Raw genomic sequence first — 14,497 nt, forward strand, 5'->3', positions numbered from 1 at the left:
AGAAATCTTGAGTGGGGTGATGAGGGACAGATGGTCAGTCTTCTGTAACTTCTTTAATGCTTACACGGGACTTGTAGACCCTACCTTGGTGGGGTCATGGAGTTCTCTCCCTGTTCTATTAAGGGGCTCTGGGGTGACTCTTTGTGGTTATTCCTGCTGGATCTGTTTGGAGGAGTGGCTGTAATCTCTTTGGGGGCATAGGTTTTTCTCTGCACATCATCTTTATCTTGATGTAAATCTGTGTCATCCAATAACGGTCCTTCTGTCCAGGCTGGAGATAGTCCTTTGAATAATGTCTTTTTCAGAATGTATAATCCTCTGGTTGCAGGTCACGGGGCATCTCGCAGTTAGAGAAGGCTTTATCCAATGAAATACATATGAGGTTTGTCGGGGTGGGGGCGGGAAAAGCCAAGCGGCTGGCTTGGATTTCTTATAGCCCTTAGCTAACTGGGGCCTCTAATCCTGCATTCTCAGTTTCCTCTAGGTTCACCATAGGGAGTGGTTGGAGTGGCTGCAGTCGAATGAAGGCCTGATGGCAGGTATTCCCCTTTCTCAGGGCCTGCTGACTCAGATTGAAAGGCTACAACCGCTGATTCCATGTCTCAGGTCTTTCCTTCTTGGTCATGAATGACCATTATCCTCCTGGAATTTAGGCTCTGGGTCCTGCTTTGTAGTCATCTATAAGTTATTCACCACCACCTCTTCCTTCTCCCACCACACTGTAGTATACCATTTTAAACTTAGAACACATTTCAGACTTGTGCATCATGTTTTTAATTTTGTAGAAAACAAGAGCGACAAATGGCCAAACACTATGAAATATTAACAAAAGAACAGCCTACTTTCTCTGAAGAAGGTAAGTTCCTCAAAGCTGATGTTATAGATCAGTTATACATCAGAGAGCTCATGTGTTTGACCAAGGGCAAAAACTGATGTGTTTTAAAAATAATATTAAAAAATTTTTCATTTTGGTCAATGCCTCAGTCAAAATGGCTAAAAGTCAGAAAACCCCACTTTTCCATCACCTAGCTTTTGAAGTTTTGATTCCTCAGTTCACTGCTGTTATTGATTGAAATAATTTAGCAGCACTGACTTCGACTGGCTTCCCTCATAGCTCAATCAGTAAAGAATCTGCCTGCAATGCAGGAGACCCAGGTTCAATTCCTTGGTCGGGAAGATCACCTGAAGAAGAAAATGGCAACCCACTCTAGTATTCTTGCCTAGAGAATCCCATGGACTGAGGAGCCTGGCTGGCTACTGTCTGTGGGGTCTCAAGAGTCGTTCAGGACTTAGTGACTAAACCACCACCACCAGAGAGCACTTTGGAGCTTCCCAGGTAGCACTAATGGTAAAGAACCCGCCGGCCAGTGCGGGAGACATAAGAGATGTGGGTTCGATCCTTGCGTTCAGAATATCCCCTGCAGGATGAAATGGAAACCCACTCCAGTATTCTTGCCTGGAGAATACCCATGGACAGAGGAGCCTGGTGGGCTACAGTCCATAGCGTCGCAAAGAGTTGGACATGACTGAAGCAACTTAGCACATAGAGCATTTTACAGAGAGCTAGAAAGAGCTTTTGAGTTCATTGTCTCTCTTTCAGTAAAACATGCATTCTATTTTGTTTCAAGCTAGGATATGGAAAGTCTGTCAAAAATAAATCAGATTCCTTTCTTATAGTTGGGCCCCATTGGTCAGCTAGCCAGTATAGCTGCAGTACTAGTACAAATGAAGGGGCATCAGATTCAGAATCAGAAGTTCCAGAGTTATATTCTTGCTTTCCTCCTTATAGGCTGCACAACTGGGGTTAAATTTTATTTTTAATATTTCTGAGCATCAGGTTCCTCTGCAACTCAGAGCTATTGAAAAGATACTTTGAGAAGATTTTTTTCAACTCAGCCCTTAGTATAAATTTCCTTGGGATTCAATTGTTTCCTACTAAACCTACGGCCAAAAAATTCCACGTAATGAAAATCATCATTTTTGTTCTTCCAACGAAACGAGAATGTTCTCATTTTTCTAACAAAAGACGGCCCCTAATTTAATGAAATTCCTCATTCTTCTTTCATTAAAAAAAATGTCCAATGGAAAAAAGTGTCTGATGAATCAGTGCATTTGTAATTGAGTTTGAAATTTCGTTTTAGAAGAGAGATTTTGGAAAGTTTTAAACATATATGTATTTTTGTGTGGTTCTTGTCCCATTAGATGTAAAACACTATAAAACAATTTCTTATCAACTCTCCGTGGATATTCCAGAAGTAAAGTCAGTTAAGGAAGAACTAACTGATTATCCACTGGACAAAAGAAATGTATCCATTGTTTGCTGTGATTCTAGGATAGCATGTGGAAAGGTAATTAGCTTGTAATTTTTTTATTTGCTACTCTTTAAAAACCAGTTTTACCTAAAATTATAAAAGCTGTCTTGATGAAGATGGCAGCTTGGTTACAGGACACGTTTAACTATTAGTCATAAAGAATTTGTACAAACTTGACCTTTTAACTTCTACTTTAGAATAATGGGCTTCCCTGGTGGCTCGGTGGTAAAAAACCCACTTGAAATGTAGGAACTGTAGGAGATACAGGTTCGATCCTTGCATTGGGAAGATCCCTGAAGTAGTGCGTGGCAACCCATTCCAGTATTCTTGCCTAGAGAATTCAATGGACAAAGGAGCCTGGTGGGCTACAGTCCATAGGGTCACAAAGAGTCAGACAAGACTAACGTGACTTAGTATGCACGCATGCAGACTTTATAACAATACCTTACACTTATATGTGTCTTATGAGGGGTTATTTTGGTGAAAGCCTTTTTACTTTAAAATGAGATCACTGTATAGTGAGGAGCATCTGGAATCCTTTAGAAACCTAAAATCAATGGTAGAAAATCACCAGAAGTCTCAGACTCATCCCCAAAATCATGATTAATATTTCAATATTATCTAGATCTGCACTGCCCAATGTGGTAACAAATATTTCACATGGCTATCCAAATTTAAAGGAGTTAAAATAAAATAAAATTTAAGTTTAACTCTTCAGTCACACTAGCTATATTTCAAGTGTTAAATAACTGTGTGTGACTAATGGCAACCATATTGCAAGGCAGTTATAGAAAACTTTTATGGTCAATAAAAGTTCTATTAGACAGCTGTTCTATTAGACAGCTATTAAAAACACTGTTCCAGAGTTTTTAAGCATAGGTTTTTGTTAACAGACCTGTAATTATATTACATATGTAATTTTTTCTACTTTTAACTTACTTTTCAATAATTTTCCCATGATATTATATTGCTTACACTGCTGTTGTTTAGTCACTAAGTTGTGTCCTATTCTTTCACAACCTCATGGACTGTAGCGCTCCAGGCTCCTCTGTCCATGGGATTTCCCGGGCAAGAATACTGGAGTAGGTTGCTTTCCTTTTCCAAAGGATCTTCCCAATTCAGGGATCAAACTTGCATTTCCCACATTGGCAGGGGAATTCTTTAACCACTGAGCCACCAGGAAAGCCCATAGGTTACATTAACATCATTTTAATATCTATGAGCCTTTTCATATAGTATCTAACCATTCTACTGGAATTGGAAATAAAGATTATTAAAAGTTCTTTTGTTTTACTAAATAATGTTGCTTTGAATATCTTTTTGTATAAATTTATTTTTATATAAGTATAGAATCCGCCTCCAATGCAGTTTGGTTCCTGGGTCAGGAAGACCTGCTGGAGAAGGGATAGGCTGCCCACTCCAGTATTTTGGGGCTTCCCTGGTAGCTCAGCTGGTAAAGAAACCACCTGCAATGTGGAAGACCTGGGTTCGATCCCTGGGTTGGGAAGATCCCCTTGAGAAGGAAACAGCTACCCACTCTAGTATTCTGAGCTGGAGAATTCTGTGGACTGTAACATGCCAGGCTCCTCTGTCCATGGGATTCTCCAGATAAGAATACTGGAGTGGGTTGCCATTCTCTTCTTCAATATGCAGAGTATATTATGCAAAATGCTGGGCTGGATGACTCACAAGCTGGAATCAGGAAGGCTGGGAGAAATATCAACAACCTCAAATAATGACAGAAAGCAAAGAGCAACTGAAGAGTATGCTGCTGCTGCTGCTAAGTCACTTCAGTCGTGTCCGACTCTGTGCAGTCCCATAGACAGCAGCCCACCAGGCTCCCCCATGCCTGGGATTCTCCAGGCAAGAACACTGGAATGGGTTGCCATTTCCTTATCCAACTAAAGAATATAGTTTCCCTGAATAGATCCCTAGAAATCAAACTCCTGAGACCAGTTTTGTCTCTCCTGGGTGATTCAGAATTAAAAGGTGCTAACAAAATCAACAAAGAAGGCAATGGCAAGCCACTCCAGTACTCTTGCCTGGAGAATCCCATGGGTGGAGGAGCCTGGTAGGCTGCAGTCCATGGGGTCGCTAAGGGTCGGACACGATTGAGCGACTTCACTTTCACTTTTCACTTTCATACATTGGAGAAGGAAATGGCAACCCACTCCAGTATTCTTGCCTGGAGAGTCCCAGGAACGGGGGAGCCTGGTGGGCTTCCATCTATGGGGTCACACAGAGTTGGACATGACTGAAGTGACTTAGTAGCAGCAGCAGCAGCAACAAAATCAAATCCAAATCCTATCTGAAGGAAGGTCACTTATCCAGCCCAGTTACTTTTACAAATTACCTTTCAGGTTCAATTACCAACACACAGTGAAAAGTAATAAAAACACAACGAAACACAATACCATAACTGAAAACTCAGAGGACTAGTATCCAATGAGAAAAGTCTGAAGTAATCTAAGTATATTTATGAAAACAAAAGGTCAGCTTGAAGATATATGGAGGGAACAGAAAACTATAAAGTGATATGACAAGTTTGAAAAAAAGATATTATAGAAATGAAAAATACAACTGAAATTAAAAACTGAAAAGTGAAGGTAAGTTGCTCAATCATGTCCGACTTTTTGCAACCCCATGGACTATAGCCTACCACACTCTCCATCCATGGGATTTTCCAAGCAAGAGTACTGGAGTGGGTTGCCATTTCCTTCTCCAGAGGATCTTCCCAACCCAGTGATTGAACCTGGGTCTCCTGCATTGTAGGCAGATGCTTTACCATCTGAGCCACCAGCAAAGTCAAAACTTAAAAAGATGAGAGTTAAATGCAGATTAGATCCAACTAAAGAGAAAACTAATGACCTGGAAGAAAGGTTGAAAAAAACCTATCAAAATTTACCATGGGGTATGATTCATGGGGTCGCAAAGAGTCGGACACAACTGAGTGACTGAACTGAACTGAGCTGAAATTTACCTTTTACAAAAAAAGGTAAAGAATACAGAAAAGTTTGTGTAATATGAAAGTAGAATGAGGGGTGTAAAATGTATTTGTTCAAAATCTCAGAAAGAGAGGAAAAAGATAATCAGGCAGAGGCAGTATTTGAAGAGATAATGGATAATTATTTTCCAAAACTGATAAGAGACCCATTCATAGATTTAAGAATCAAGAAGACTCTTGAGAGTCCCTTGGACTGCAAGGAGATCCAACCAGTCCATTCTAGAGGAAATCAATCCTGGGTGTTCATTGGAAGGACTGATGCTAAAACTGAAACTCCAATCCTTTGGCCACCTCATGCGAAGTGTTGACTCACTGGAAAAGACTCTGATGTTGGGAGGAATTGGGGGCAGGAGGAGACGGGGACGATAGAGAATGAGATGGCTGGATGGCATCACCAGCCATGAGTTGATGGACATGAGTTTGGGTGAATTCCGGGAGTTGGTGATGGACAGGGAGGCCTGGCGTGCTGTGATTCTTGGGGTCGCAAAGAGTCGGACACGACTGAGTGACTGAACTGAAGTAAACTGAACTGAATGAGCCCCAAGCAGGATGAATTAAAGAATAATCCTAGGTAGATTGGGAGTTTTGGATTGACATGTACACACTGCTATATTTAAAATAAATGTCTTCCCATAAAAAAAAAATTCTAGGCACATCAGTGAAACTGTAGAACAACAAAGACAAAAAGAAAATCTAAGAGTCAGCAGAGAAAAAGAAGTTCTGTTTACATTTAAAAGAGAACAGTTAGAAATCAGATAACCTTCCAACAGTGACAATGGAAGCCAACAGAATGTCTTCAGTCTGTGCTAAAAGAAAATAACGGTCAATCTAGAAGCCTACACCCAGTTAAAATATCTTTCAAGAAAATGTGCCCCAAAAGACATGGTCTAGCAAAACAGAGTTTGTCACTAGTAGCCTCTCACTAAAAAAAATTCTAAAGAATATTTTTTGTGTAGTTGCATAGTCTGAGATTCTATACAATCTCATAGAATTGCATAGGAGAAGAAGAAGCATTATATGCTATATGTATAAAACTGAACATTGACTGATAAAACAATCATAATGATAATAACATATGGTGTTTCAAGAAACAGTATAGAGTAAAAATGTTTTAAAAATTAGTATATGATTTGGGAAGAAAGCTAAATGCAGTTAGTGTTTTTAAAGTTCTTGGTTTGGGAGAAAACAAATAAATAGCTTAATCTCAAATTTGGATAAATTAAATTTGCTTGCTAAAATTTCTACGACAGCCAGAAAAATAACAGAAGCAGAGTGTTTAACTTCCCAGCTATCAGAGGATTTTTAAGGAAAAAATCCAACCCTATACTGATTACAAGAGAGATATCTAAAATATAAGGTTACATAAAGATTAAATATAAATAAACAGAAATGATATATCATAAAAATACTGAAGACCATCTCTAGAGATAGAAGACCACTTTATAGTGACAGAAAGTTTAGTCCCCCAGGAAGGTATAATGTTACAAAATATTTTTCCATATTAACGTAGCCTCAAAAAATATAAAGCAAAATTTCACAGAAGTAAAAGAAAAAACAAACTTAATCCATAATCATAATGAGATACTTTAGCCTGCTTCTCTCAGTAATTGAGTGGTAGACTATTAGACCAAAAAAAAAGAGCAGTAATACAATAAAATGTTTGAACAGCCTGTTTAACAAATTTGACGTAATGTTCCTGGATTGGAAGATCAAATATTTTAAAGATGATATTCTTTCCAAATTAATCTAATGCAACTATAATTCAATTCTAAGAAGATTGTAGATTTGTGCGTGTTGGGAAAAGGAAGGTCTTGAAAAATTGATGACAAGATCTACATGGAAATAGAAAAAACCCAGGTGCACCAGTGGTCAAGAACCTGCCTGCCAATGCAGAAGACATTAGAGACACAGAAGATGTAAAAGACACTGGTTCAATCCCTGGGTTGGGAAGATTCCCTGGAGGAGGAGGGCATGGCAGCCCACTCCAGTATTCTTACCTGGAGAATTCCAAGGACAGAGGAGTCTAGCAGGCTACAGTCCATGGGTCACAAAGAGTAAGACACGACTGAAGCCACTTAGCACAGCATGCATGAAAAACTTGGAAGAGCCAAGACTTTCCTGAAGAAGAATAGGAGGAAAGGGAACATGCTCTATCAGGTACTGAGATCTATTACTAAATAGATAGAAGCACATCAAGGCTGTATATTGTCAGCCTGTTCATTTAACTTGTATACAGAATACATCATGCAAAATGCTGGGCTGGATGAAGCCCAAGCTGGAATCAAGATTGCCGGGAGAAATATCAATAACCTAAGAGATGCAGATGACACCACCCTAATGGCAGAAAGCGAAAAGGAGCTAAAGAGCCTCTTGATGAAGGTGAAAGAGGAGAGTGAAAAAACTGACTTAAAACTCAACATTCAAAAAACGAAGATCAAGGCATCTGATCCCATCACTTCATGGCAAATAGATGGGGAAACATGGAAACAATGACAGACTTTATTTTCTTGGGCTCCAAAATCACTGCAGCCATGAAATTAAAAGACGCTTGCTCCTGGAAGAAAAGCTATGACAAACCTAGACAGTGTATTAAAAGCAGAGACATCACTTTGCCCACAAAGGTCGTATTCTCAAAGGTCCTGGTGGCTCAGAGGGTAAAGCCTGCAATGCGGGAGACCAGGATTTGATCCCTGAGTCGGGAAGATCCCCTGGAGAAGGAAATGGCAAACCACTCCAGTATTCTTGCCTGGAGACTCCCATGGATGGAGGAACGTGGTGGGCTACAGTCCATGGTGTCGCAAAGAGTCAGACATGACTGAGCGACTTCACTTTCCTATAGTAGTCACTCTACAGAGATGAGAGTTGGACTATAATGACGGTTGAACACCAAAGAATTGATGCTTTTGAACTGTGGCGCCTTCCCTTGGAGTGCAAGAAGATCAAACCAGTCAATCCTAAAGGAAATCAACCCAGAATACTCATTGAAAGGACTGAAGCTGAAGCTAAAGCTCCAATACTTTGGCCACGTGATGCAAAGAGCTAACTCACTGTAAAAGACCCTGATGCTGGGAAAGACTGGGGGCAGGAGGAGAAGGGGGAAGCAGAGGATTAAATGGCTGGATGGCATCACCAACTCAATGGACATGAGTTTGAGCAAGCTCTGAGAGCTAGTGATGGATAGGGAAGTCCGGCATGCTGCAGTCCATGGGGTCACAAAGAGTCGGACACAACTGAGCGACTGAGCAACAACAACATTACAAAGTATAGTAATTAAGATGGTGTAGCTTGGGGGCAGGATAAACAAAAAATCCATGATACAGAATCAAACTTATGCACTCACAGACATCTGATATGTGCCAGCAGTGACACTGCAAGGTAATGGAGAAAGGAAAATCTTGTCAACACCTGGTGCTGGGACAGTTAGATATCCATATTTTTAAATGAAGTTGGAATAATACTTCATTTCCAGTGGGTTACGGAGAAGGCAATGGCAAGCCACTCCAGTACTCTTGCCTAGAAAATCCCATGGATGGAGGAGCCTGGTAGGCTGCAGTCCATGGGGTCGCTAAGGGTCGGACACGACTGAGCGACTTCACTTTCACTTTTCACTTTCACACATTGGAGAAGGAAATGGCAACCCACTCCAGTGTTCTTGCCTGGAGAGTCCCAGGAACGGGGGAGCCTGGTGGGCTTCCGTCTATGGGGTCACACAGAGTCGGACACGACTGAAGTGACTTAGCAGCAGCAGCAGCAGCAGCCAGTGGGTTAAAGACTTAAATGTGAAATGTAAAACTACAATGATTTATTTTTTATTTTTTATTTTATTTTATTTTTTTAAGTTCTCTGAAATATTTCAATATTTCTGCAGGTTTAGTAACATCGTAAAATACATTTCAACTAAAATTCACAAATCTAAAAACCTGTTAGGCATTTTTAGGCGTTTTAAGATGGAAATGAAGACCAATGTTACATCGTAATATGCCAATTACAAATAGTACTTCAAATAGCAAATACTACAGTTTCTCAACACTGAACTATTGATGGCTATGAGAATTGTTTCCTAGCCTTTTTGAAAATTTCAACCCATTTACGTTTAAGGTAATTATTGATAAGTACGATCCCGTAGCCATTTTCTTTATTGCTTTGGGTTCAAGTTTATACACTCTTTCTGTGTATCCTGTCTATAGAAGATCCTTTAGCATTTGTTGGAGAGCTGATTTAGTGATGCTGAATTCCCTCAGCTTTTGCTTGTCTGTAAAGCTGTTGATTTCTCCTTCATATTTGAATGAGATCCTTGCTGGGTATAGTAATCTGGGCTGTAGGGTATTTTCTTTCATCACTTTAAGTATGTCTTGCCACTCCCTTCTGGCCTGAAGAGTTTCTGTTGAAAGATCAGCTGTTATCCTTATGGGAATCCCCTTATGCGTTATTTGCTGCTTTTCCCTTGCTGCTTTTAATATTTGTTCTTTGTGTTTGATCTTTGTTCAGTCAGTTCAGTTCAGTTCAGTCGCTCAGTCGTGTCCGACTCTCCGCGACCCCATGAATCACAGCACGCCAGGCCTCCCTGTCCATCACCAACTCCCGGAGTTCACTCAAACTCATGTCCACAGAGTCGGTGATGCCATCCAGCCATCTCATTCTCGGTCGTCCCCTTCTCCTCCCGCCCCCAACCTTTCCCAGCATCAGAGTCTTTTCCAGTGAGTCAGCTCGTCGCATGAGGTGGCCAAAGTATTGCAGTTTCAGCTTTAGCATCAGTCCCTCCAATGAACATCCAGGATTGATCTCCTTTAGAATGGACTGGTTGGATCTCCTTGCAGTATAAGGGACTCTCAAGAGTCTTCTCCAACACCACAGTTCAAAAGCATCGATTCTTCGGCGATCAGCTTTCTTCACAGTCCAGCTCTCACATCCATACATGACCACGGGAAAAACCATTGCCTTGACTAGACGGACCTTGGTTGGCAAAGTAATGTCTCTGCTTTTTAATATACTATCAAGGTTGGTCATAACTTTCCTTCCAAGGAGCAAGCGTCTTTTAATTTCATGGCTGCAATCAGCATCTGCAGTGATTTTGGAGCCCAAAAAAACAAAGTCTGACACTGTTTCCACTGTTTTTCCATCTATTTCCCATGAAGTGATGGGACCAGATGCCATGATCTTTGTTTTCTGAATGTTGAGCTTCAAGCCAACCTTTTCACTCTCCTCTTTCACTTTCATCAAGAGGCTTTTGAGTTCCTCTTCACTTTCTGTTAATTTGATTAATATGTGTCTTGGAGTATTTCCCCTTGGGTTTATCCTGTTGGGGACTCTCTGGGTTTCTTGGACTTGGGTGATTATTTCTTTCCCCATTTTAGGGAAGTTTTCAACTATTATCTCCTCAAGTATTCTCTCATGGTCTTTCTTTTTGTCTTCGTCTTCTGGGACTCCTATGATTCGAATGTTGGAGCGTTTAACATTGTCCCAGAGGACTCTAATATTGTCCTCATTTCTTTTAATTCGTTTGTCTTTTTTCCTCTCTGTTTCATTTATTTCTACAATTCTATCTTCTAGTTCGCTTATCCTGTCTTCTGCCTCTGTTATTCTACTGTTTGTTCCCTCCAGAGTGTTTCTGATCTCATCTATTGCATTATTCATTGTATATTGACTCTTTTTTATTTCTTCTAAGTCCTTATTAAATCTTTCTTCCATCTTCTCAATCCTTTTCTCCAGGTTATTTATCTGTAACTCCATTTTGCTTTCAAGATTTTGAATCATTTTCACCATCAAAATTTTAAATTCTTTATCAGGTAAATTCCCTATATCTTCTTCTTTTGTTCGTGTTGGTGGGCAATTATCTTGTTCCTTTACTTGCTGGGTATTTCTCTGCCTCTTCATCTTGCTTATATTGCTTTGCTTGGGGTGGCCTTTCCCTCTTCTTGCAGTTTGTGGAGTTCTCTTTATTACGTAGTTTCTTCGCTGTGTGTGGGGTTGGACGGGTGACTTGTCCGGGTTCCCTGGTTAGGGAAGCATGTGACGGTGTTCTGGTGGGAGGAGCTGGATTTCTTCTCTCTCCTTTAGAAGACAATGGGCTGCTTTTCTGGGAGCCTGATGTCCTCTGCCAGTATTCAGAAGTTGTTTTGTGGACTTTACTCCGCGTTCAAATGTTCTTTTGATGAATTTGTGGGGGAGAAAGTGGTCTTGCCATCTTATCCCTCCGCCATCTTGTTCCTTCCTCCCCAGAACACTGGATTCTTATATTCCACTTGGTCGTGGAGTATCTCTTCCCATCTGCTCCAGCAAGGCGCAGCCGCTGTACCTTACCTTGGACGAGGGGTATCTCCTCAAGGCCACGCCTCCTGCTTTGAAAGTAGATCAGCTCCTCTCAGCCCTCCGGTGCCCAAGCAGCCACTGCCTCCTGAACGTGGTACAGCTCCTCTCGGCCACCGCCCTAACCCTGGGCGCGGGGTAGCTCATCTCAGCCACGATTCTGCACGTGGTCGGTTGCACCGGAGCCGGGCGTCTCCCGCGTCTCTGATTTTTTTTTTAAATAGGTGAATAGCTTTATTATTTCAAGTTAGGGAAAGATTTACTAATTCTAAAAAGCAGTATCCATAAAGGAATTGATAAATTAAAATTTAAAAGAAAAGCCAAGAAGGTAGATATTTTATAGCACATATGATATACAAAGGGCTTTTACCCTAAATGTATAAAGAATTTTTATAAATCAACATGAAAAAAAGTCTACATAATAGGAAAAAATGAACTAAAAAACTTGACCACTTCTCCAAGGAGAAAATCCAAATGGTCAATAAACATATGAAAAGATGCTCCACCTCATTAGTAACCTGGGAGAAGAAAACTGAAACCACAATTAGAGATCAGTATACACTGGCAGAGGAGCCTTGTGGGCTACAGTCCATGGGGTCATAAAGAGTTGGACAAGACAGGACGGAGTGACTAAGCACACACACACACATGCACGTAAATACCTATCATATTGGCAAACATAAATAAATAAATAAATTGTAAAGTCTGATACTACTGAATGTTAGAAAGGATGCAGAATAACAGTCACTACAATTTAGCCTGTTGTGGGAATGCAAATTGGTACAACAGGTTGAAAATCACTTTGGCAGTTTTTTGTAAAGTGAAAGACACATCCTTTTGTAAAGTGGAATTCAACAATTCTTCCTCTGGATATAAGATCTGAGAGGAACTGGGTACCAGCATACATGCATAAGAGTGTTCAGAGTATCATTATTTATAATCCAAAAACTGAGAACAACCCAGATATCCATTAAAAATACAGTGGATAAATAAATGATGAAGTCATACAATAGAATACTGTACACAAATGGAAGCTATTGGACTATGGCTACACAATGGGACACATATGAATCTTACAAATGTAATGTTGATTAAAAGAAAATATAAAAAATTCCCATTATATGATTCCATTTACATAAAATTCAAAATGGGAAAGAAATTATATTGTTTAGAGATTATAGAACACTGACTTTGGGTTAGTACACAGGGGACTTCTAGAGTTTTAGTACTGTTCTATTTCTTGACCCAGATGGTGATAACATGGTTATTCATGTTATAACTATCCATTAACAAAATAGCATATTTTAGTGCTTCTCTGAATGTATTTTATATTTCATGAAAATGAGAAACATATTATCTTTCAAAATAAATGGCAACATTTAAATGAAAATTTAGATTATTTCATTGTTTAGCCCTACGAATTCTTATATCCATTTTATTATAATTCAAGATTAGGAAGAAATAGAATTAAACTGAATTTTTGGTTCATTATGAAACACTGTTGGGTACAAATTCATTTTCCTATTGAGTATTACCTAGATAATAAAATAGTTAAGCTTAGAGGTATAATACAGAATATCTCTCAGTATTTCTTTCTTATCTTCCCATATTTCACTAGTATTTTGCTCAAATGAATTTCAAGAGCAACCTTGAAGAGACACCAGATGCTACAGCTTATACTAGAGTGTAAAATCATTTTATTGAAGTATAATTTGTAGTGAAACTCACCTTTTTAATATATACAGCTCCATTAATTTTGATAGTTATATAATCACCTCCACCATCAGGATATAGGATATCTCCATTGTGCTAGAGCTGGTTTTTTTTTTTATCTTCTGTTTTCACAGCAATATGTGTATAAAGTAAATGTCAGTTCAGTTCAGTTCAGTCGCTCAGTCGTGTCCGACTCTCCGCGACCCCATGAATTACAGCACGCCAGGCCTCCCTGTCCATCACCAACTCCCGGAGTACACTCAAACTCATGTCCACAGAGTCGGTGATGCCATCCAGCCATCTCATTCTCCGTCGTCCCCTTCTCCTCCCGCCCCCAACCTTTCCCAGCATCAGAAGTAAAAGTAGATAAATAAAAAATAAACTTGATTGAAAAACTGGCATAAGACCTGAACAGACTTTTTTGTTAAAGAAGACATAAAGGTGGCTAACAGGCACATTAAAAGATGCTCAACATCACTAATCATCAAGGAAATGCAAATTAAAACCACAATATCACCTCACAGCTGTCAAGAATGGCGTCATCCAAAAGAACACAAATAACAAATGTTGGCAAGGATGTGGAGAAATAGGAATCTTTATACACTGTTAGAGGGAATGTACATTGGTGCAATCACTACAGAAAACAATATGGTGTTTCCTCAAAAAACTAAAAATAGAATTACCATATGATTCAGCACTTCCGCTCTTGAGCATATACATGAAAAAATGAAAATGCTCATTCCCAAAGAGACATGCACCACAATGTTCATAGCAGCATTATTTATTGTACAATAGCCAAGACATAGAAACAACCTAAGTGTCCATCAACAGATGAATGGATAAAGAAGATGCAAAATATAAACACATACACACAGATACATATGAATGGCCTTCCCTGGCTGCTCAGATGGTAAAGAATCTGCTTGAAAGACAGGAGACACAGGTTCAGTCCCTGGGTTGGGAAGATCCTCTGGGGAACAGAATGGCAACCCACTCCTCTATTCTTGCCTGGAGAATTGCAAGGACAGAGGAGCCTGGTGGGCTACAGTCCACAGGGTTGCAAACAGTTGGACACAACTGAATGACTAACACACATAGATAATGAATAGTACTCAGCCATAAAAAAGAATCAAGTTTTGCCATTTGTTGCAACATGGATGGA

General features: G+C 39.9%; 1 protein-coding gene across 2 annotated transcripts in view; it reads left to right on the forward strand.

Annotated features, from left to right (window-relative positions):
• The window catches only part of ERICH6 (glutamate rich 6), a 53,329-nt gene that overhangs the window by 22,753 nt on the left and 16,079 nt on the right, over nt 1-14,497 (forward strand). For both annotated transcript variants that reach the window (XM_055411746.2, XM_055411737.2), the window contains exons 9-10: nt 786-856; nt 2,203-2,348. In XM_055411746.2, coding sequence (XP_055267721.2) covers nt 786-856; nt 2,203-2,348 — 217 coding nt within the window. The remainder of the gene's footprint in view (nt 1-785; nt 857-2,202; nt 2,349-14,497) is intronic.

Source organism: Moschus berezovskii, chromosome 1 (assembly GCF_049115385.1).
Source record: "Moschus berezovskii isolate FMDL1 chromosome 1, NW_MosBer_1.0, whole genome shotgun sequence".
NCBI classification, from domain to species: domain Eukaryota; kingdom Metazoa; phylum Chordata; class Mammalia; order Artiodactyla; family Moschidae; genus Moschus; species Moschus berezovskii.